We start from the raw sequence: 25,757 nt of genomic DNA on the forward strand, positions 1-25,757 counted from the left end.
ATGAACACAGGAAGATTAACAACGCTCAGGCAAGGAGAGTAAGGGCAGAGCCCTTTTTAACGTTCAGGGTGTTACTAGGTTGATTGGGGAACTTTAGACAGGTGCGCGCACTGGCTCTTTAAGGCTGAGTAAGCGCGCGCGCACCCTACAGGACACACTGCAGCTGTGTGTGTCGGCGTCTCTGAGGAGGGAGACGCCGACATAAAGATACAGATCTGCAGTCGCGACTGCCAGTAAGGCCGGATTTCACACGAGCGTGTGAGTTTTGCGGGCGTAAAAAATGCAGCGTTTTGCGGGCGTAAAAAATGCAGCGTATTGCGCGCGTTACACTTCCGTGTGTCATCAGTGTTGGCTGCGTGATTTTCACGCATACGCCTTGCTTATGACATGCGGTTTTGAAGTTTAGAAAAATTAATGAAGGAAGCTCTTTTATTTTTTCCTTCATTTCTTTACGCGCGACACACGGAAGTGCTTCCGTGCGCGATTATCACGCACCCATTGATTTCAATGGCTGCGTGATGTGCGAAAAACGGCCAAGTATAAGACATGTCGTGAGTTTTAGGCAGCCGACATACGCTGCGTGAAAATCACGGACTGTCTGAATGGCCCCATTCACTAACATAGGTCCGTGCGACGCGCGTGATTTTCACGGACGTAAAACACGTTTGTGTGAATAAGGCCTAAGTGGGACGTGCCAGCGACGACGGGAATAAAAGGACATATATGGGTTGACTTTATGAAATAGCCCCTGTAAGGTAAACTTACACATACTGATAATTTGTTATTCGTTTAATTTATTGATTTATTTTATTGTACAACTAAAGGTGACAAGAATTAGGAACTTTACAGTTGGCAGTCACTTCCAATTTAGTAGAAAGGTGTGAGGTATAAGTATCAAAGATTAAGAGGGTTTCTTAGTCACTGCTTTCCAAGGTCAGCATCCAAAGAATCAACGATGAACTGCAAAGTATGTTGGTAGATTAATGAATCCTTACTCTTTGGCTTGCAGATGTTTAGGTGGTTTACTTCCACAGGAATAATATCTCCAATACCCAAATCTGAAATACATAAAAGCAACAATTATATTAATCCAATAAATGTATGCACATGTATCCCTTAAAAGGGTTTTTCAGTCTAAGCCTAATCATCATAGTATGAAATGTTATACACCTTTCTAATATATCATGTTTCAATTGTCGAGGCTAAAAGGAATGGAAGCAAATTATTATGAAATATTAAATCTTTCAAGATTTTAAACATCTGGCTTTAAACAAGAATGTTGTAGTATATTTGAAAGTGTCAGAACTTTTCATAATACACCGTGTTCCAAGTTATTATGCACATTGGATTTAAGTGTCAAACATTTAATTATTCGTTTTTCAATTAAACTCATGGATGGTATTGTGTCTTAGAGTATGTTCACACAAGGGCGTCCGTAACAGCTGAAATTAAGGGGATGTTTCAGTCGTAACGGCATGTGCAGGCGCTTGAACGCCGCGTCAATTACGGGCGTAATTAGCGCTGCTATTCATTGGAGTCAATGAATAACGGCTCCAATTACGGCCAAAGAAGTGACAGGTCACTTCTTTGACGCGAGCGTCTATTTACGCGCCGTCTTTTGACAGCGGCGCGTAAATTACGCCTCGTGTGAACAGATAAACGTCTGCCCATTGCTTTCAATGGGCAGATGTTTGTCAACGCTATTTGAGGCGCTATTTTCAGACGTAATTCGGGGCAAAAACGCCCGAATTACGTCCGTAAATAGGCCGTGTGAACATACCCTTCGGGTATGTTCACACGCTAGCTGTCATTTACGGCTGAAATGACAGCCTGTTTTCAGAAGAAAACAGCTGCGTCGTTTCAGCCGTAAAAGCAGCTCCTCGTAATATACGAGGCGTCTGTGACGCTCGTATATCTTGAGCTGCTCTTCATTGAGTTCAATGAAGAACAGCTCAAATTACGTTGCAAAGAAGTGCCCTGCACTTCTTTACCGAGGCAGTCCATTTACGCGTCGTCGTTTGACAGCTGTCAAACGACGACGCGTAAATTACAGGTCGCCTGCACAATACGTCGGCAAACCCATTCAAATGAATGGGCAGATGTTTGCCGACGTATTGTAGCCCTATTTTCAGGCGTAAAACTAGGCATAATACGCCTCGTTTACGCCTGAAAATAGGTCGTGTGAACCCAGCCTTAGGGCTCTTTGGATCATTGTAATCAATCTCAGACACCTGTGATAATTCGTTTGCCAGGTGTGCCCAATCAAAGGAAAACTACTTAAGAAGGACGTTCCACATTATTAAGCAGGCCACAGGTTTCAAGCAATATGGGAAAGAAAAAGGATCTCTCTGCTGCCAAAAAGCGTGAAATTGTCCAAGGTATTGCACTAGGTATGAAAACATTGGATATTTCAATAAAACTTAAGCGTGATCATCGTACTGTGAAAAGATTTGTGACTGATTCAGAGCACAGACGGGTTCGTTCAGATAAAGGCATAATGAGGAAGGTTTCTGCCAGACAAATTAATAGGATTAGGAGAGCAGCTGCTAAAATGCCATTGCAAAGCAGCAAACAGGTATTTGAAGCCGCTGGTCCCTCTGGAGTCCTGCAAACCTCAAGGTGTAGGATCCTCCAAAGGTTTACAAGTGTGCATAAAGCTATTATTCGGCCACCCCTAAATAATGCTCACAAGCAGAAACGGTTGCAGTGGGCTCAGAAATACATGAAGACTAATTTTCAAACCGTGTTGTTTACTGATGAGTGCCGTGCAACCCTGGATGGTCCAGATGGATGGAGTAGTGGATGGTTGGTGAATGGCCACCATGTCCCAACAAGGCTGCGACGTCAGCAAGGAGGGGGGCGGAGTCCTGTTTTGGGCTGGAATCATGGGGAGAGAGCTGGTAGGCCCCTGACGGTGTGAAAATGACCTCTGCAAAGTACGTAGAGTTTATGACTGACCACATTCTTACGTGGTACAAAAAGAAGAACCGTGCCTTCCATAGCAAAATTATCTTCATGCATGACAATGCACCATCTCATGCTGCAAAGAATACCACTGTGTCATTGGGTGCTATGGGCATAAAAGGAGAGAAACTCATGGTGTGGCCCCCCCATGTTCCCCTGACCTCAACCCTATTGAGAACCTTTGGAGCATCTTCAAGCAAAATTTCTATTAGGGTGGGAGGCAGGTCACATCAAAACAGAAGCCCTGGGAGGCTATTCTGACATGCTGCAAAGATATTCAAGCAGAAACTGTCCAAATACTCACAAATTCAATGGATGCAAGAATTGTGAAGGTGATATCAAAGAAGGGGTCCTATGTTAACATGTAACTTGGCCTGTTATGTTTTTTATGATTGAAAGAGCTTTTGATTTCTGTAAATATGACCTCCTGATGCTGCAAATTCAACAAATTACCATTCTAGTTCTCTTTACAACCTTTAAAATGTTTTGATCTCTGTTGTGCATAATAATTTGAAACAGCGCATTTTGAGTTTTTTACTTCTAAAAAAAAAATCTGTTATTAGATTTGTTCAATAAAATTAGCATTATACTCTAACGGTTGATGGCTTGACGATTATACTGACTGTCATTTGCATAGACTATTAAAATCAGCGAAAAATAACATTTACATAATAATTTGGTATGCGGTGTACAATCAGGCACACGGATTAAAATGGTCTAATTTCATCAATATGCTCAGTCAGACATCACCAATATAGAAATTACTGTATTAATTTACCTTTGTAACACTTTTCTAAAGGCTTTTCAGGGTATTTTTACGCTGGAAGCTGTAGCTGCTTTTCTCGGTTTGTGGGAGGGTCAGGTTCCGTGTCTGCCTGTGTCTAACCCTATACAAGCTTTAATGTTAAAGAGGCTCTGTCACCAGATTTTGCAACCCCTATCTGCTATTGCAGCAGATAGGCGCTGCAATGTAGATTACAGTAACGTTTTTATTTTAAAAAAAACGAGCATTTTTGGCCAAGTTATGACCATTTTTGTATTTATGCAAATGAGGCTTGCAAAAGTACAAGTGGGTGTGTTTAAAAGTAAAAGTCCAAGTGGGCGTGTATTAGGTGCGTACATCGGGGCGTTTTTAATACTTTTACTAGCTGGGCGCTCTGATGAGAAGTATCATCCACTTCTCTTCAGAACGCCCAGCTTCTGGCAGTGCAGACACAGCGTGTTCTCGAGAGATCACGCTGTGTCGTCACTCACTTCCTGCCCCAGGTCCTGCATCGTGTCAGACGAGCGAGGACACCGGCACCAGAGACTACAGTTGATTCTGCAGCAGCATCAGCGTTTGCAGGTAAGTAGCTACATCGACTTACCTGCTAACGCCGATGCTGCTGCAGAATCAACTGAAGCCTCTGGTGCCGGTGTCCTCGCTCGTCTGACACGATGCAGGACCTGTGAGTGACGTCACAGTGTGATCTCTCGAGAACACGCTGTGTCTGCACTGCCAGAAGCTGGGCGTTCTGAAGAGAAGTGGATGATACTTCTCATCAGAGCGCCCAGCTAGTAAAAGTATTAAAAACGCCCCGATGTACGCACCTAATACACGTCCAGTTGGACTTTTACTTTTAAACACACCCACTTGGAATTTTGCAAGCCTCATTTGCATAACTACAAAAATGGTCATAACTTGGCCAAAAATGCTCGTTTTTTAAAAATAAAAACGTTACTGTAATCTACATTGCAACGCCTATCTGCTGCAATAGCAGATAGGGGCTGCAAAATCTGGTGACAGAGCCTCTTTAAGATCTGCTGGATCACTCTACTCACTGTAGGTGTAGGTTCTGTAACAAGCACTTCACTTCTGCTGTATTATGACTTTATAATACAAGATAAATGCAGGAAGACGTCTGTGCACGAAGGAGGAAATGAAGAATGTCATGTACAGTGCTCGGGAAACAGGGAGGTGGAGCATGACCAAGTAAACCAGGAGAAGAGCTGTGGGAATAATCTCTGATGGGCATGGCACATAGAGCTGTATTGTGAAAGCAATAAGTTTATTACTGTTCAAATAGAATCAGTATGAAGGGTGAAGAATGCTTATGCATTTTGGTATGCCCTGTCCTTTCTTCATAGCAACAGCTGTTTAGGTCACTACTACCAGTAAAGCCTGCCAATGAAAATGAAACAACTCAATGAAATGAGGAGAGGAGTTTGGGTAGTTCTCGTTGGTGCATGTTTTGTTTTTCTTCCCTAACGGATATGCTCCAACATATGCCATATTTCACCATGGAAGCACCATATGGCAGCATATGAAGTACCTACGAGTCTGTGTTATGGCCTGTTACTGTACTCTGTCCACAAGTCATTGCCGTGCATGAGGTCTGAATGAGTAGTTACTGCCATGCTGTAAGCTAAACTAATATTCATAAGAATATCGTCATATTTGCTGTTAATTTCTGTCACATTGAATTGGCAGGGCATATGTTTGTTTGTAACACATTAAAAAAAATCTGTGGCAACAATGGGCCATGTTACACCAGCACATGTTGGAAGGTTGGTTTTAGGATGGATACTTGCTTAAACAGATACTGTAGTGTATCACCTAACAGAGGGCACTGATCATTTTATTATGCAACTAAACAGCAAAGTCTTCCTACACGATTATTTACATAACACAGGTAATTAAATTGTAATAATGCTGTAAAAGTAAGCACAATGTAATGAAGGCGCAGACGTAATGGAGAGAGAGCATGACAAGGTGGTTTGGGCATAGCAATAGCTAGATGCTAGTTCAGAGAGGGGTTAAAGGGTTAAGCCAGAAGGGGTTTGGCCCAGGGGTGGATCTTGAAGTTAAGGGAGGAGTATGGTGCATATAAGCCCTTGTGGGATAGAGGCAGCCCTCTTTCCCGCCGGACAACAGGAGAGGGAGTGGTTACCCAGCTTGTTTTATACATTCCTGATGGGCAGGGTCCCCAGGAAGCGTAAGGTCTTGGAGATGGTTAATGCCCTCGGTTCAGGTGCAGTACGGCTGTAGGACAATAAGTTCCAGACCTGACATGAAAAGGATGGAGTGAACATATAATGCTTGTGTAAAGGATCTGCCAGGCACAGCTTCGGGGTTAACGCCCATAGGTAATCAGTCGGCACCTGAGTCTATGTCTCTGAGACTGACTCCAGCTTCCACCACTCTGGCAGGCTTAGGAGTGGGAGAGCCTATCGCAGCCTGGCCAGACTCAGCTAGCTCCCGCCCTCTGTCTATATAAATAGACCTGCCTTTCCTGTTCCTCCTTGCTTCTGATTCTTCTCGTGTGGTTTCCTGGCCCAGCTACAGCTCCTGACTATTTGATCCTGCTCCATACTGACCCTGGCTTACTACTACTCTCCTGCTCTGCGTTTGGTACCTCGTACACTCCTGGTTTGACTCGGCTCGTTCACCTCTCTTGTTGCTGTGGGCAACTGCCCCATTTCCCTTAGCTTTGTGTACCCTTGTCTGTTTGTCTCGTGCACTTACTGAGCGTAGGGACCGCCGCCCAGTTGTACCCCGTCGCCTAGGGCGGGTCGTTGCAAGTAGGCAGTGACAGAGTGGCGGGTAGATTAGGGCTCACTTGTCCGTTTCCCTACCCCTATTGTTACAGCTTGAAGTGCCTTCAAGGATCCTTTAACAGGGGAATGTTTGCAGAATAGTGCAGGATGTTAATTTATAAAATGTTTTTATATTATGGTTATGCTATTTGATTGCATTTTAATATTTTGTGTATTTAATAAATGGCAACTGTGGCCTTTGCACCAATTTCAAGTTGTGGTCCCTTATTTGTTTGGGTTACTGGTGGGAGGTCAGATAGCAAAACATCAAACATACCCTAAGTCATGTACTTACCTGCTGATTCTGTTGGCACCACATGCAATCTCATCATGCTGCCTATTCGTGTTGGCAATGTTTCTGCAAAGTTGACAACTTTGAAGTCCTTATTTTTGGCAAATTCTAGGAATTCTTCATTTAGCGCTTTCAGTGCAGGAGAATCTTTTAGAAAATGTATTAGTTAATTACAATAACTGTATACTTGTATTACATTTTGAAATAAGAAAACTGTGAAGCAAAATCTTGAATAGCAGATACGAAAAATTGTTCCTAACATATCTCTTCTATATTATAAAAGAATTTCATAGATTTGATTCATTGTGTATGTTCTTGATATTCATTTTATGTTATGCGGCTATGCATATAGAAAAAAAAACTGTGAATCCTTTTTAACCCCTTCCCTCTTTGGCCACTTTTGACCTTCATGACAGAGCCTCATTTTTCAAATCTGACATGTTTCACTTTATGGTAATAACTTCGGATTGCTTTAACCTATCCAAGCGATTCTGAGAATGTTTTCTCGTGACACATTGGACTTTATGTTACTAGCAAAATTTGCTCGATACATTCAGTATTTAATTGTGAAAACCACCAAAATTTAGGGAAAAAAATTGCAAAATGTTTTATTTTTCTAAATTTAACCCCCTAGTGACCGCCCCATAGTGTTTCTACGTCGGTCACTAACGGGCTTTATTCTGATGCAATAGACTTTCTACGTCACTGCATCGGCATAAAGTAGCGCCGCCGGGGGGAGGTTTAGCTCGCTGCTCTCAGCTACCAGAGGTAGCTGAGGGCTTGGAGCAGTGACTGGGGACCGCTTTTTGCGGTCCCCATACCGGCGATCGCCGGTATTCAACGAATACCGGCGACCGCCGTTACAATGTATGTGCCGATGTAAATGTGTTTTTTATCTCCTCTCACCATGTATGTTAGGTGAGAGGAGATAAAAAAAACTACTTGTTAGGCCCCCGCTGCCACCGATCGTGCCCCCCCACCCCTAACTGCCGGGGAAAAAAAGAAAAATGGCGCACGCATGCGCTGTCAGTGTAAGGCAGCTATTCTGCCTGTAAATAGAAACTGATCAGGCACCCTTATAATTGGTCCCTGATCAGATGGTCACTGTGATATACCTATCACAGTGACCATAGTCCCATATTTTCTAAATACAGCACAGGATTTGTGCTCTTTCCCTCCCTCCTCTCACTGTAGTTGATCTTTGAGAGGAGAGTGAAATACTATACAAATCTTGTGATGTATTATACTGTGAAATACACCACATATTTGCCAGTGTTCCTATATTACCTGTAATCACCCCCCAGATTACCCGTAATCACCCCCCACATTACCCATAATCACCCCAGATTACCCGTAATTACTTGTCATCTCCGTAATCCTCCGCGGATTTCGTTTTCGTTGCTGTTATTAACTGCGGTTTACCATATTTTTTTCTGTTAGTGTTGTGTCTATATTATATATATATATATATATATATATATATATATATATATATAAAAGAAAAATACAAAAAAAATTGAAAATACAAAAAAAAAAAAAGTATATGTTAGTTTAGTGTTACAAAAAAATTTACCACAGAAGCCGCAGAATATTCTCTGCAGAGCAGGCATACGCCATGCTGTGCTCTAGCAGTTCCGGGAGCGGTACGGACACTGCGTCAGAAGCAGAACTTGGCTCAGAAAGCGACACAAGTTCTGCTTCTGCCACTGGAACCCCCAGCCCTATAGTGGTGGATGCAGCTGTCACCGGTGAAGTGTCAGGAGCAGGGCCTAGTAATGCAGTCCCTCCCGCAATGTGGGATCCTGCAGTTTCTTTCTCCCCACAAATTCCGCCATTTACAGCGACTCCAGCCATCAACACTGATTTTACCCCCTGTAATTTTTTTTAATTTGTTTATAGGCGATCAGGTCCTGGAACTAATTGTCCAGCAGAAAAATTTATAAGCCAGGCAATTTGTCACCCAAAATCCCAGGTCTTACTATGCCGGAGGATGGATCCCCACAACCGTCTGTGAGATTAAATTTTTTTGGGGGAATTACACTAAACATGGGTATAGTAAAAAAACCTTCTATGCGCTCCTACTGGGCTACCAGCGCTATCCACAGCACCCCTTTATTTGCTGCTGTCATGGCCCGAACGCGCTATGAGACTCTAATGCGTTTCATGCACTACTCAGACAACTCCCAAATCCCCCCAAGAAGTGACCCAGATCATGATCGCCTCAACAAGTTAAGACCTCTAATCTCCCTCCTATCTGAGTCATTTCTAAATTTGTACACCCCAGGCCAAAAAATTGCGGTAGACGAGTCCATTATGTCCTTCATGGGCCGTCTATCGTTTTGCCAATACATCCCCTCCAAAAGAGCCCGATACGGTGTGAAACTTTATAAGGTGTGCGCGAGCACAACGGGCTACACCTGTGCCTTTTTTATATATGAGGGCAGGGACCGCCACCTTAATCCCAGAGGATGTTGGCATTAGTGGGAAAATTGTCTGGGAACTCATGGTGCCATTCCTACAGAAAGGGTACCATGTGTACACCGACAATTATTACACCAGTGTCCCCCTGTATAAGTCCCACCATGCTGCTAATACAGGGGCCTGTGGGACGGTATGCAAAAATAGTCGGCTTCCCTCAACAACTGGTGTCCAGGCGAATAGAAAGGGGTGCCTCACTATCATTTGCAAGCCACCAGTTGCTCGCTGTCAAACGGAGTCACAGAAAGGAGGTTTACATGCTGACCACCGTAAATGAGGACACCACAGTGGCAGTGAGAGAGAGGGGCGCCACCTCTGATAAGAGGAAACCGATCTGCGTGGTGGACTATAATAAGTTCATGGGGGGAGTTGATCTATCTGACCAGGTCCTACAACCGTACCTGGTCAAGCGCAAAACTAGGGCCTGGTATAAAAAGGTAGCAATCTATCTCATCCAGATGGCTACTTATAAGAGCTGTTTGCTGCACAAGACCCAGGGAACGATTGTTTCCTCCAATATCAGGAGAAAATTATAGAGCACCTCCTGTTTGACTTCCCCGCACCTGGAGAATCCTTTGAGTCAGAGGATGTCAAAAGGCTTACTGAGTGGCACTTCCTTCACTGAGAATAAGGAATACCCCCAAAGGAGATGCCGGGTGTGCAGTAAACACGGGAGGAGGAGGGATACCCGGTTTTACTGCCCCATGTGCCCTTCAAATCCAGGCCTGTGCAACTTCCCCTGTTTTGAGACCTATCACACCGTTACTAATTATTGATTTTATATATAATTTAGGGAACACCATCATTTATTCATATTTTTTGTTTCGTTTTTGGGCTTTCCAAGGGAGGGAGGGATTTTCACGGGGAGGTAGTAAAGTATTTATTTCAGACTGTAAAACTAATTTTCCCCTTTTTTATTTTTTTAGACGTTTCTTAGACAATTAAATTCTGGACATGATCACTCACAAATGAATACTGTTTATTGTGCAGGAGCCCACATCTGTCTATTCAGAACATGGACCCCACAAGTGTTCTTGAAATAAAAAAATAAATGTGGGCATTGCATTTATTAGTAGATGAATCCAACACCTGCGGCCTAAGCCGCCCCTGAATTAGTGGAAGTTGTGCATTTTAGCAATGGTTACAAGAATAAATTGGGGATGTATTTCCTTTTTCTTATAACTGTGTCCTGCCACATACAGCTGTTACATTCCTAATTCTGTACCGTGATATGGGCATGATATTTTTTTTTTTGGAGGATCTCTAATAATCGAGCTGTTCCTTATCAATACACCATGGGCTTTGTTACAGTTCTTCTGGAAATACTTACATCATTTTGGGGATTAGTGATCCTTTACTGTTCCTATAGATGGTTTTGGACACTGCTCCTTTATATATACTTTAACCGATTGGTTGTTTTGTGCACATAGCGGTTCCTACCTTGCCGGGCAGGGGCCTGTTATGGTGTACCACGTCACTTGGCACGTTCGTCCCTCATATAGGGATTGATGGAGCCAAAGAGACGTTGTACAACCAGTCACTGAAAAAAAAAAAAACACCTTGTCATGGCAGCCCTGCAGGTGTTCTTCTAGCTAGTGAACAGACTCGAGTTTGCAACATAGTTGGATACATTTTCCTCCATTTGTTTGAAGATATTGCCCGTCACTCCAGTACAGTTATTGAAAATAAATTTTCCATGAAAATGTACAGATACAATTGATACAATTGAGTAACGATTGATTCACAATCAAAGCTTAGGCAAGCCTATACAGTATCAGCTTCATTGACATCAAAAAGAAGAAACATTGCATGTGGTGCAAGCAGTATCGTACATTTAGATGGACTGGAACAAAAACAAAAGAGAACAAGAAAACCGAAATCTATAAACCCTGGTAATGTGAAATAAACCTGAGATGTCAGTTCCACTGACTTATAGAATTTTTAACATCTATAGGAGGTGTTAATGTGAGTTGTATGCTATCAGATCTTGTGAGAAATGGTAGATTGGTTATATTTGCTCTTAAGCCACACATCCCATCTTTTCTGAAACACGGCATATTTTTGGACTGCGGATGCAGACATACATTCTAACCAGCATCTATCATTCATACTCCAAACAATATCTCTTATCTTGATGCAGGACTTTTCCTTCCAAGTGGAGGCTATTGAACGCCTGGTGGAAATCAGTAAGTGTTGAAGAATGGTTTGAAAAGAGGCTGGAAATAGATTCAAACCTATGGATAGAAGCGCTAATTACGGCTTCGGTGTGATATTTGAGCCATAAAGCTCAGAGAGCAATTGGAATACTTTGAGCCACACTGCGTTGGCTTTTTTGCACTCCCACCACATATGAATAAAAGTACCTGTATGACTATCACATATCCAACAATTGGAGGACATAGTCGGGAAAATTTGTGACAATCTATTTGGAGTAAAGTGCCATCTATAAAATATTTTTCTTGCATTTTCTATATGGTTGGCACATCTAGAATGTGTCGTAGTAGCCATGAGGGCGGAGGCCCACTGGTCATTAGTAAAAGATAGAGCTAAATCCGCTTCCCACAGCGTTTTAATATGACATAATTGATCCGAAATAGGAGTATTCAAAATGTTATAACACTTAGGGGGGATTCACACGAGCGTGTATTCGGTCCGTGCGGGCCGCTTGGTTTTCACGCGGCACGCGTGGACCAATACAAGTCTATGGGGCAGTACAGACAGTCCGTGCTTTTTGCACAGCGTTGGTCTGCTGCGCAAAAAGCGCGACAGGTTCAATAACTCTGCGTATTTCGCGTATCACGCACCCATTGAAGTCAATGGGTGCGTGAAAATCACGCGCACCACACGGAAGCACTTCCGTGGGACGAGCGTGATTCGCGCAACAGCAGTGAAAAGGATGAATGAAAACAGAAAAGCACCACGTGCTTTTCTGTTTCCGAACATCCAAACGGAGTGTCTTTGCGATGAGCGAAGCCGGACAAGCGAACCGAACTTCACCGGGTTCGGCCGAACTCGTTTTGGCCGAACCCGGCAAAAAAATTATCGGTATGCGACGTCAGGAGATAGTCACTGTCCATGGTGCTGAAAGAGTTAAACTGTTTCAGCACCATGGACCGTGACTTCCGATCCCAATATACATGAACCTGTAGAAAAAAAAACGAAGTTCTGACTTACCGCTAACTCCCGGCTTCTTCCTCCAGTCTGACCTCCCGGGATGACAATTAAGGCCAAGTGACAGCTCCAGCCAATCACAGGCCAAGCACAGGCTGCAGCGGTCACATGGACTGGCGCGTCATCCAGGGAGGTGGGGCCCGATGTCAAGAGAGGCACGTCACCAAGGACGCGTCACCAAGGCAACGGCCGGGAAGTTCTCGGTAAGTACGAACTTTTTCTTTTTTTTCTACAGGTTTTGCGATATTGTGTTCGGCATTCACTGTCGAGGGTGCTGAAAGAGTTAGCTCTTTCAGCACCTTGGACAGTGACGGCCGTCGACTAGCCTCATCTCTATGATGGCGGCTGCGCGAAAATCACGCAGCCGCGCATCAGACACGGATGACACACGCAGCTGTCAAATGGTTTTTGCGCGCGCAAAAACGCAACGTTCGTGTGTATCTGCCCTTAGAGAGACCTTTATCAGATCAGATCTATTTGAATAAGTAATCCATCTCTCTAGTGGGGATGGGGAATAAAGGTCTCCCGGAAGAGGGGGGATTTTTTGTAATGCATGTCTGACCTGAAGGTATTTGTAAAAGTCCTCGATGGGAATATTGTATATATTTTTCAATTCTGATAATAGAATGAAATCACCATTATGCCACAATTTGTGTAGTTTATCCAACTGTTTTTCCTTCCAGCTAGTAAGATTGAGATTAGGAATTGCGATTTCCAACACTTCCAAAGAGCTTTTATAAATATTCATTTGAATTAGGTTCTTCTGGTGGGTTATAATAGGCCATAAGGATAATATGGCTTTTATAGTGGACAACGGAGATCTAGGTACATATTGTAAATGCGAGACAGCGAGTAGAAAGTTTTTAAGGTGGGGAGTTTTCAAAGAATGCATTTCTATTTGAACCCATCGTTTGGACTTGTCATTAGACCACAGTGAACGTAATTGGTCCAAGATAGCTGCTCTGTAGTATTGCAGTATGGAGGGACATCCTGAACCTCCCATTTTCGGGTGTAAATACAATATGTCTGCTTTGATTCTAGCTTTCTTATTGTTCCAAAGAAATCCGAGTATCAAATTTTGGAGTTGTTTTAGGTACGATATGGGAATAAAGATTGGCATATTACGAAATATATATAAGATTTTTGGAAGGATTATCATTTTTACTGCCGCAATTTTGCCCAGCCACGATATACCTTGTGTTCGGAGGTTGGCTATGTCTAGCTTGATTGTGTTCAGTAAAGGAGAAAAGTTAGAGTTAAACAATTTTGATGGAGGGAATGCGAGTTTAATTCCTAAGTAAGTCATTTCTGATTTAACCCATTTGAATTGGGATCTTTCTTCTAGAAGCTTTTTTGATCTTTGGGGTATCCCTAGATTAAGAATTTGGCTTTTGGATGTGTTTATCTTGTAGTATGATACACTACTAAATTGTTTTATCATTGAGGTAACTGTCTGTAGTGAGGAATCAGGATTTGAGAGAGCAAGTATCACATCGTCTGCGAATAACCCTATTCTGTGGTCTTCTTGGCCTACTGAAATCCCAGAGAGATGAGGTGAGGATCTAATGGCTTGAGCAAATGGTTCCATTAATAGCGCAAAAAGAAGAGGGGACATGGGACATCCCTGTCTGGTGCTATTTGTGATTTTGAAAGGAGCGGACATAAACCCAGAAGAGTATACAGTTGCAGTCGGTGATGAGTATAGGGAGTGTATTGCTGATAAGAAGCCCTTGAAGCCAAATTTATGAAGGACCATTTTCAAATATCCCCAGTGGACTCTGTCGAAGGCCTTCTCCGCATCCAGAGATAGGAGCAGAGAAGGCGTCCCACGAGAATGCACAACGTCAATTAAGTCAACAAATCTCCTCGTTCCATCAACGGTTTGGCGACCTTTTATAAAACCTGCTTGGTCTGGGTGCACAATGGAGGGGAGAATGGATATGAGTCTGTTCGACATCAGTTTAGCCATTATTTTAAGATCAGAGTTTAGTAGAGAAATTGGTCTGAAATTTGCCGGTGTATCTGGAGATTTCCCTGGCTTGGGGAGAGTACCATTATTGCATGTAGCATCTCAGTAGGAGTGGAGCCGGTAGATACTATAGTCCTTAAACATTGTAGTAGATAAGGAGATAGTATGTGTGAGAATTTTATGTAATATTCATATGGGAGACTGTCTGGTCCAGGAGATTTGTTGAGTTTTAAGGATTTTATCACCTCTGTGATTTCCCTATCCGATAGGTCTCTGTTCAGGATTTTTAGTTGGTCGCTGGAAAGTGAAGGCAATTTCATACCTTCCAAGAAGTCATTTATACCCTCTATGGAGGGTTGGGGAGTGTTAAGGTCGTCCTGTAAATTGTACAAAGAAGAATAGTAGTTGGCAAATTCGTTGGCGATATCGAGGGGGTTGAGGAGTTTGTTTTTGTTTTTGTCATATAGGTAAGGGATTCTAGACTTGGCGGCCTTTTTCTTTAACTTATTTGCCAAGAGTTTAGAAGCTTTATTGTTTTGCCAGTAATTTATCAGTTTAGATTTGCTAAGATGTAGTTCGTAATTGTTCTGAAGTATAAGGTGTAATTGATGCCGAAGGGATTTGATTTCTTCAGTTTGAGTAGAGGAAATGGTGGATTTATTTTTGATTTCTAAGATTGCCAATTTATCTGAAATTTCCTTGACTTTAACCAATTTGTTACGTTTTTCTAGCGCTGCTATTTTAAGGAAGTGGCCTCTTATAACAGCCTTGTGGGCACACCACAGAGTGGTTGTAGAGAGGTTGTCAAAATTGTTTAGTGAAAAATATTCCAAGAGCGCTTTTTCAATGGCAGATATGTATACATCATTATTAAGAAGGTAATTGTTTAACCTCCAAGGAGATGTTGGGGGAGAATTAAAGGATTCCTTATGGATACCGGTGCATGATCTGACCACGTGATTATATCAATTTTTGTGTTAGATACTCTTTGCAATAACCATTTGTCCACTAGTATTAGATCTATGCGAGAGTATGTATTGTGTGGATTAGAGAAAAATGTATAATCTTTTTCAGACGCGTGATTAACTCTCCATGCGTCGTATAGTTCCTCTGAATGTAATAAGCTTCGTAAGTCACAATTTTTATCTTTAGATTGAGGCGGGTTCCTGTCTAAAACAGGATCTATAGTTCTATTAAAATCTCCACAAATAATTAAGTTGCCAGTTTTTTTTGATTGAACTAAATCAAACAGTTTTTTTATGAATTTGTGTTGGTGAGTGTTGGGCGCATAAAGATTGACTATGGTAAATGGCATATTGTTAATGAGACATATAATTACTAGATATCTACCCTCTGGATCAGAGATAATAGATGTCAACTGAAATGCAACAGTGTCCCTGATAGCTATCAAGACTCCCTTCTTTTTGTCTATTGCATGAGAATAAAAGGTATGTGGGAAATGCCTATTGTACATTCTGGGAGCATCTTTTTCATTTAGATGGGTTTCTTGGGCACAAATGACATCACATTTTTGCTTAACACATTCTCTCCAAAACAAGGACCTCTTAAAAGGGCTGTTAAGACCCTTAACATTCAAGGTGCATATCGTAATAACCATTGGGAAGAGTGTACCACAATATAAAGACACATCTGTGGGAATGACATATGACATCGCATTGCTTAATGACATTACATCTAGCATAAAAAAAGCTCAGGTTCAAGTATAATAATACATTTCTTAGAAAATACCATGGGTTTAAGACAAAAAAGAACAAAGACAAAAAACTGAACATTTGAAAAACTTCCCAAATATTCAAAAATTTTGGGTAAGAAAGTCTTGGTTCTAAGTGAACCCGTCTGGACATCGTAGGATAGTCTCTCGACTTCGGGTGGACTGGAAATTGTAGAACCAATAAAATTAGAAAGGTAAAAAGGACCGGAGATAAACTATGTATCAGCAGGATACATTAAGGTGGTGAGGTGAATAAAGCACGTAACTTTTCAGAAGATAAGCAGAGCATCAATTGAAAACTTCGGATCAGAAAGATACTTATCAAACATCTGGACGAGGAGGAGATTCCTGGCGTTCTGTCTTGAACCATTCCTGTGGAATAGTATTGGGTTTCCTCATTTTTACTGCTGTGTTGTCGCCATCTAGTGACGGGTCCAGGGACCATTTCTTTAGTAAGTTAGCTGCTTCTTTGGGAGAGGAGATCGAGTGAGTTGTTCCGTTGTTCCTTATTATCAGTTTGACTGGGAAGCCCCACTTGTAGGGAATGTTGTGTCATCTCAGAACCTGAGTTGTTGAAGCAAACTCTCTTCTTCTAGCCAGTGTGGCTATGGATAAGTCAGCGTACAGTGAAATGTCCTGAAACCGTTCAGGCAGAGTTTCTGTATTTGTATTTTCTGCAGCCCTGAGCAGATTATCTTTAAAGTGGAAAAAGTGCAATCTAGCCAGAACATCTCTAGGGATAGTAGGAGCCAGGTGCTTTGGTTTGGAGACTCTATGAGCCCTATCAATGAGTAGATCTCTTTCTGCTGCGTCTGGCAGCAGTGCTGTGAATAAGTCGGTTAAATATTATTTTAGCTTGTCGTCTGAAATATTTTCAGGGATGTTTCTGAATCTAATATTATTTCTCCTAGAGCGGTCTTCTAGGTCAGCTAGTTTCAGCTTATTAAGTGTTAGATCATCCTCTGTAGCATTATGAGCGTCCACTAAGCTGTTATGGGCTGTGGTGAAATCCTCCATTTTGTCTTCTAAATGTGCTGTTCTTTCTCCTATAGCGATCAACTCAGTGTGGAGAGATGATATTGCACCATGAATATCAGCATGTATGGTATCTTTCAGCTCTTTTAGCAGACATTTCATGTCAGAGATAGTAATAGGGTGTTCTGCTGAGGGCATTGAATGTGAGGGAGAGTCCCTGTATGGGGAAGGTGTTGCTGCATATTCCCCCATGGAGACACTGCAGCATGGCTTGTTGTGCAGGGGAGACTAGTTAAGGGTCTCACCTTGGCTGGTCTGCTGTAGGGCCGGGTTGGAGATCCTCGATTTTCCGACCATGTCAGAACGAGGAGATGACTGTGGGCTGCGCGCCCGCCGCGAGGAGGCTGAGACACCATGCGGTCCGGCACCATCTTGGCTCAGTGCTATGCTGGCAAAGAAAGAGGTGAGTTTTGCAGGGCTTCCTTCTCGTCCTAGTCATGTCAGCAGGTACCATGGGTTGTCAGCTAGGTAGCGGTGTGCTGCAGGAGGATTTTTTCGTCAGTTACGTGCCTGCTTTTAGCCGTTTTAGTCACCTCATGTACAGAGCTGGGATTCCTTGCTGCTGCTCCCTTCTACATCCGGCCACACCCCCCGACTGATTTTATATTAGGACAGAATTCTGGTCACAATGACATCATAATGGCACAGATGCGGGACAACTGCTTCTTCAGCAAGACCATAGTCTTGCTGAATACGTCTATAGCAACATGCATCCATTATGAATACATGGCTTCACTTCTCTTTTGTATGCCGCACAAATTTATTAATGTGGCATATTTCTAACAAAGTAACCTTCTACCACATCTCCTCTATTTTATCTGGAAACGTAATAAGAATTTGAAGAAAACATTATATACCCATAGTGTCTGAAATAGTACCCATTATTTTCTCCTTTAACCCCTTAAGGACGCAGCCTAGTTTTGGCCTTAAAGGAACAGTGTCATCACAAATAATTTTTTTATATGTTAAAGATGTTAGTGCCTTAATATAAACGTTTATTTTCATTTGTGTGTTTGTGTTTTACTGTTTCTTATTTTTACACTTTTTCTTCCCTATGGGGGCTGCCATTTTTTGTTCCATTTCTGTGTGTGTCGATTAACGACACACACAGACATGGAATACGGCAGCCACAGTCCCATAGGGACTGTGAACGGCTCCCGTCCCATTGACTGCCGTGTACGGCGTCTGTGTGGGAACTGCGCATGCGCCGCTCCCACACAGTCCTATTCGAAATTGGCGCCGTCCGGCGCCATTTTCCTGTGGACCGGAAGTCGCGGCCGGACAGTAATATTACTACTTCCGGTCGCGGCTTCCGGACTTGTGCACATGGAACAGCGGCAGCAAAGGGAGCGGACGGGCCGGAGGGAGCCGCGGCGGCAGGAGCAGGTAAGAGATTTCAATGTATGTTAGTGTTTGTGTGTGTTTACTACTGTATGTAAACCTACTACACTGTGGGTTACCTCAAAAAATGGCGACACACAGTGTAGGAGGTTAAACCTTTCAAACCCCTCGTTTATCCCGGCACTAGCCAGGATAAAGGAGGGGGGGATGCTGAGAGCTCACTAGAGCGAGGGCTTTTAACCCAACGTTGCAATGCTGCAATTTTGGGAACAGCTCCATCTAGTGACCAAAAATGGGTAGTATTATAAATTAGAAATAATTTATAATATTTCCTGGACTCGTGCAAAAAAATAAAAAAAATTTGAACAATGTTTAATCACCCACACACTAAATGTTTAATTTTTTTTAAAAAAACATGTTTTTCTGGCAACACATTCCCTTTAAGGCTCAGAGCCCATTTTTCAAATCTGACATATTTCACTTTATGTGGTAATAACGTCGGAATGCTTAAACCTACCCAAGCGATTCTGAGACTGTTTTCTCGTGACACATTGGGCTTCATGTTCGTGGTAAAATTTGGTCGATATATTCAGTGTTTATTGGTGAAAAATTGCAAAATTTAGAGAAATTTTTGAAAAAATTGCATTTTTCAGAATTTAAATGCATCTGCTTGTAAAACAGACGGTTATACCACCCAAAATAGTTACTAGTTCACATTTCCCATATGTCTACTTTAGATTGGCATCGTTTTTTGAACATTCTTTTATTTTTCTTGGACGTTACAAGGCTTAGAACATAAACAGCAATTTCTCATATTTTTAAGAAAATTTCAAAAGCCTTTTTTTTAAGGTACCTCTTGAGTTCTGAAGTGGCTTTGTGGGGCCTATGTATTAGAAACCCTGATAAAACACCCCATTTTAAAAACTAGACCCCTCAAAGTATTCAAAACAGCAGTTATAAAGTTTTTTAACTCTTCAGGCATTTCACAGGAATTAAAGCAAAGTGGAGGTGAAATTTGCAAATTTCATTTTTCTTGCTGAATTTCAATTTTATTCATTTTTTTTTCTGTAACAAAGAAGGTTTTACCAGAGAAACACTACTATATATGTATTGTCCAGATTCTGCCGTTTTTAGAAATGTCCCACATGTGGCCCTACTGCGCTCGTGGACTAAAAGACAAGCCCTAGAAGCAAAGAAGCACCTAGTGCATTTTGAGTCCTCTTTTTTATTAGAATATATTTTAGGCAGCATGCCAGGTTTGAAGAGGTGTTGAGGTGTCAAAACAGTAGGAATCCCCCAATAGTGACCCCATTTTGTAAACTACACCCCTCAAGGAATTCATTTAGGGTTGTTGTTACCATTTTGACAGCACATTTTTTTCACAGCACGTATTTGAATTGGGCTCTGAAATGAAAAAAATGTCATTTTTTCCAATAAAATGTCATTTGTGATCAAAATTTCTTATTTTCACAGGTAACAAAATACCCCATTTTGTTGCCCAATTTGTCCTTAGTGTGGCAGTACCCCATTTGTGGTGATAAACTGCCGTTTGGGCCCATGGGAGGGCTCAGACGGAAAGGAGCGCTATATGTTTGTGGAAGTCCAGATTTTGTTGGATTGGTTTTCGGGTGCCATGTCGCATTTGCAGAGCCTCAGAGGTATCAAAGCAATGGAAACCCACCAAAAGTGACCCCATTTTGGAAACTACACCCCTCAAGGAATTCATTTATGGTTGTTGTTAGCATTTTGACCGCACAGTTTTTTCACAGCACCTATTTCAATTGGGCTGTGACATTAAAAAAATGTCATTTTTTCCAATAAGATGTAATTTTTTACCTAAATTTCTTATTTTCACAGGGAACAAAATACTCAATTTTGTTGCCCAATTTCTCCTGAGTGCATCAATACCCCATTTGTGGCAATAAACTGCCGTTTGGGCCCATGGGAGGCCTCAGAAGGGAAGGAGCGCTGTGTGTTCTTTGGAGTACAGATTTTGCTGGTTTGGTTTTCGTGTGCCATGTCGCATTTGCAGAGCCCCAGAGGTATCAAAGCAATGGAAACCCACCAGAAGTGACCCCATTTTGGAAACTACACCCCTCAAGGAATTCATTTATGGGTAATGTGACCATTTAGACCCCATAGTTTCTTCACAGAACTTATTTGAATTGGGCTGGGAATGAAAACAAAATTATTTTTGTCAAATAATATGTAGTTTTGACTGAAAATTTCTTATTTTCACAAGAAACAAAATACCCCATTCTGTTTGTTCTGAGGGCCGCAATACCCCATTTGTTGTGATAAACTGCCGTTTGGGCCCATGGGAGGGCTCAGAAGGAAAGGACCACCATTTGGCCTACTCGGGATTTTCTAGTGCGAAGTCATGTATGCAGAAGCCCCTGAGGTACCAGTACAGTTGAAACCCGCAAGAAGTGACCCCGTTTTAAAAACTACACCCTTAAGGCATTCATCTAGAGGTGTAGTGACCATTTTGACCGGAGACCTACACCCCATAAACTGTAATGTGGGTTCTCCCGGGTATGGCAATACCCTACATGTGGCTGTTATCAGCTGCCTGGACACACAGCAGGGCCCAGAGGGGAAAGACGAGGGGGGATAAGCTGTGCGGAGTGCATCAGGGTAAGTAAAATTGGGGTAAATTATAAACCAAGGGATGTATGATAAATTTTAAAACACTTTCATACAAAGCTCTGGTTATTCGGGACACGTGTCACATTGATATATTGTGTCATCCATTATCCCCCTCTTATAGCAGACTTTGCACCTCTTTTGACTTTTTCCCTTCTTGCCAGTTTGGGGAACTTCCCCTGGAAAGTGTTGCCCTGGTACGATGCGTGTGGGCTCGCTTCCAGAAGTACTGGGTGCCCCCCCTTCTTGGTCCCTAAAGATTAGGTTCTTGATAATCACCTCTTGAAATTCCAGGAAAGTTCCCGTCTGGCCTGCACATCGACGTAGCACGTACGCATTGTACAAAGCCATCTGTATGATGTGCCCGGCCAGCTTCTTATACCACACCGCATGGTGCTGTAGGGCTTCAGGGCTTGATCTTACAAGTCCATCCCTCCCATGTACCTATTGTAGTCCAGGATGCAGTCTGGTTTGGGGGTGGCCTTTCCTTCATATATCCTAAACCTGTAGGTATACCCTGATGCACTCTCGCACAGCTTATACATCTTCACGCCATACCTTGCCCTCTTACCCGGCAGGTACTCGCGGAATTGAACCCTCCCTTTAAAATGTACCAGGGACTCATCAATAGAAATACACTTCTCGGGGGTGTATGCTTGGGAAAACCGGGCACTGGAACGGTCTAATAGGGGTCTCCGTTTAGACAAACGGTCAAAACTGGGGTAATCTCGGGGTGGGCACGGCTCATTATCAGTATAATGTAAGAAGCGAAGTATTGCCTCATTTATTAATTTTTTTAGGTTCCAGTTCAGTTCTGAAGTTGCTTTGAGGGGCCCATATATTAGAAACCCCTATGAAATACCCCATTTTAGAAACTAGACCCCTCAAAGTATTCACAACAGCATGTAGAAAGTTTATGAACCCTTTAGGTGTTTCACAAAAATTTAGAGCAAAGTAGAGGTGAAATTTACATTTTTTTTTTGTCAGAAAATCCTCTTTATACCATTTTTTTTATAACACAAAAGGATTTATCAGTGAAACGCAACTTAATACGTATTGCCCAGATTCTGCAGTTTAGAGAAATATCCCACATGTGGCCCTTGGGCGGTAATGGACTGAAGCACCGGCCTCCGAAGCAAAGGAGCACCCAGTGGATTTTGAGGCCTCTTTTTTATTAGGCGCCATGTCCGGTTTGAAGAGGTCTTGTGGTGCCAAAACATTGGGAACCCCCCAAAAGTGACCCCAATTTGGAAACTAGACCCCTTGAGGAATCCATTGTAGTTTTCTTGGGGTGCATGCGGCTTTTTGATCAGTTTTTATTCTATTTTTTGGTGGCGTGGTGACTAAAAAACAGCAATTCTACTATTGTTTTTGTATACTTTTTTTTTTACAGCGTTCACCGTGCGCTATAAATGACATATTCACTTTATTCTGCGTGGCGATACGATTACGGCGATACCAGATGTTTATAGTTTTTTTTATGTCTTATGGCGTTTGCACAATAAAATACGTTTTGTAAACAATCATTCACTTTTTGTGTTACCTTATTCTAAGAGCCATAACGTTTTTATTTTTCAATCAATAAAGCCGTGCGAGGACTTATTTTTTGCGTAACGAACTGTAGTTTTGATCAGTACCATTTTTAGGTGCATGCGACTTTTTGATCTCTTTTTATTCCATTTTTTGGGAGGTGAAGTGACCAAAGAATTGTGATTGTGGTTCGGTTTATTATTATTTTATTTTACGGCGTTCACCGTGCGGGATAAATAATGAAATAATTTTGTAGTTCAGGCCGTTACGGACGCGGCGATACCAATTATGTATAGTTTATTTGTTTGTTTATATATTTTTATTAATAATAAAGGACTGATATGGGAAAAGGGGGGATTTTTACTTTTATTACTTTTAAATCTTTTATTTTCTAATTTTTACACATCTTTTTTTTAACTTTTTTTTCACTTTATTACTTTGTCCCACTAGGGGACATGAGGGCAGGAGGCTCTGATCGCTATTCTAATACACTGCACTACATGCGTAGTGCAGTGTATTAGAACGGTCAGCTACTCACTGACAGCAAGCATAGTGGGTCCTGACGTTGTCAGGACCCACTAGGCTTCCGTCTATGGCATAGCCGGACGCCATTGTTTGGTGTCCGGTTGCCATAGTCACCATCGCCGGCCGCTATCGCGTAGCAGGCCGGCGATGGCAGCTTAACCCCTAAAAAGCCGCGATCTCTATAGAACGCGGCTTTTAAGGGGTTAATCAGCGGGGACACAGCGATCGGTCCCCGCTGTAGGAGCTGTGACAGCTGCTGAACAAGACAGCAGCGTCACAGCTCCTGTATGTGTCGGGAGGACGGCCGAAACGGCCGTTACTCCCGAGACGTACTATTACGGCATGGAGCGCGAACGATACAGCTGCCATGACGTAATAGTACGTCAAGGAGCGGGAAGGGGTTAAAAAATTTTTGGTCCACCTGCTCACTACAGCACTAGATGAATACCTTTAGGGGTTCAGTTTTTAAAATGGGGTCATTTCTGGGTGTGTTTTTTTTCAATTGTGCCCTGAAAGCCAAAGGGTGCTCCCTCTCATTTTGGCCCAGCCACACGTCTGATAAGCAGATTGGGGCAACAATGGGAGTATTTTTGAAAACAGGAGAAACAGGGTGATAGATTTTGTGGTGTGTTTCTTCATTTTCATGTTCGCTTTACAAAGAAATCGGTCTTCAAACTGATACTTTTATGAAAAAAGTAATATATATAATTTTTCACCTGCTATGTATTAAATTTAGCAAAAAAATGTTTTGTCAAAATACTTACTATACCCTTAGATAAATACGTTAAGGGGTCTAGTTTTCTAAATGGGCTAATTTATGGGGAGTTTCTATCGTTTTGGCAGCTCAATTTGTGGGGGTTTCCATCATTCTGAGACCTATGAGCCTCTGAAAACCTGGCTTGGTGCAGGAAAACAAAATGTACTTCAAAATGTATAAAATTATAAAATGTTAAAGTCCTCTAAATTGCTGAAAATGTATTTTATTTTTTCAAAAGTGCTGCCAAAATAGAGTAAAGAGATGGAAATAAATATTTAATTAAAAAAATTGTACAGTATGTGTGTACATGTGACATATTGCAGTTAAAAATAGAGGAAAATGTTAATTTTTACAAAATGTCTTCAATTTTTCTATTTTTTAATTAATTTCCGCAAATTGTATCAGCCTACTTTTACCACTAAAATAAAGTACATGATGTTACGAAAAAACTATGTCAGAATTACTTGGATATTCAAAACTTTCGCAGAGTTATTCTCTATTAGAGTTATTCTCCCAGTTAGGGACTGGCAAGTCTGGGGATCCTTGTCGTGGATTGCGAGCTTGCGTCCTTTTGGCCAAAATGATCACTAATACCCCAGGTATTTTTCATTATTACGTATATTCGCTTCTCTTGGACACAGCCGGGTCTTTGATGCTGGGAGAGCATGGTGTGTTGTTGTTTGGCATAGCAAGCAGGGTAGCCCGCTCTATGAACTATCAAGGCATCACAAATAGGCTTCTACCTGGCTATACACGTTGTGCCTCATGACGTACACACTATCCCTCCATGCTTCACACACTTGCACCCCATTATCCATTTATTTCTATTGAGGCACTTCACTCAGTACTGCCCCCTATATTTCACTTATAGTATTACACTTGCACACACTATTCATTTATTATTTCTTACTACACATCCCATGCACCACACACACCACTCCCCTCAAGACCAGTGGGAGTGGCTATTATTATTTAAAGCACCTGCTCACTCTCCTTCATCAGCGTTTCTGACCTGGCTGTGTCCATTTGTAAGTATGGCCTTTCTCTGTGTTTTTGTATATGTCCCCTTGTTTTTATCTGTTTTCTCTATTAGGGTATGTGCACACGGTAGCAGGCTTTTACGTCTGAAATGACAGACTGTTTTCAGGAGAAAACAGCTGCCTCGTTTCAGACGTAAATGCTCCTCCTCGCATTTTGCGAGGCTTCTCTGACAGCCGTAAATTTTGAGCTGTGCTTCATGGAGTTCAATGAAGAACGGCTCAAATTACGTCTGAAAGAAGTGTCCTGCACTTCTTTTGACGAGGCTGTATTTTTACGCGTCGTCGTTTGACAGCTGTCAAGCGACGACGCATAAATGACAGGTTGTCTGCACAGTACGTCGGCAAACCCATTCAAATGAATGGGCAGATGTTTGCCGACGTATTGTAGCCCTATTTTCAGACGTAAAACGAGGCATAATACGCCTCGTTTACGTCTGAAAATAGGTCGTGTGAACCCAGCCTTAAAGTCAGACATACCAGGTTTGACAAATCTGGCTTGGTCATTAAGGTTCAAACTAGCTTGGTCATTAAGGGGTTAAATGTATCTGCTTGTAAGACAGGCAGTTATACCACACAAAATAGTCGCTAATTAACATCCCCCATATGTCTACATTGTTTTTATCATTTTTTGAACATCCTTTTATTTTTCTAGGACGTTACAAGGCTTAGAACTTTAGCAGAAATTTCTCACATTTTCAAGA

At 42.1% G+C, this 25,757-nt stretch overlaps 1 protein-coding gene across 3 annotated transcripts in view; it reads right to left on the reverse strand.

Annotated features, from left to right (window-relative positions):
* Positions 1-774: 774 nt before the first annotated feature.
* The window catches only part of SERAC1 (serine active site containing 1), a 274,787-nt gene continuing 249,804 nt past the window's right edge, over positions 775-25,757 (reverse strand). For all 3 annotated transcript variants that reach the window (XM_075862712.1, XM_075862713.1, XM_075862711.1), the window contains 2 exons: positions 6,836-6,979; positions 775-1,058 (listed from right to left, as the gene is read on the reverse strand). In XM_075862712.1, coding sequence (XP_075718827.1) covers positions 919-1,058; positions 6,836-6,979 — 284 coding nt within the window. In that variant the 3' untranslated portion in view covers positions 775-918. The remainder of the gene's footprint in view (positions 1,059-6,835; positions 6,980-25,757) is intronic.

The sequence above is a fragment of the Rhinoderma darwinii genome, chromosome 4 (genome assembly GCF_050947455.1).
Source record: "Rhinoderma darwinii isolate aRhiDar2 chromosome 4, aRhiDar2.hap1, whole genome shotgun sequence".
NCBI classification, from domain to species: Eukaryota; Metazoa; Chordata; class Amphibia; order Anura; family Rhinodermatidae; genus Rhinoderma; species Rhinoderma darwinii.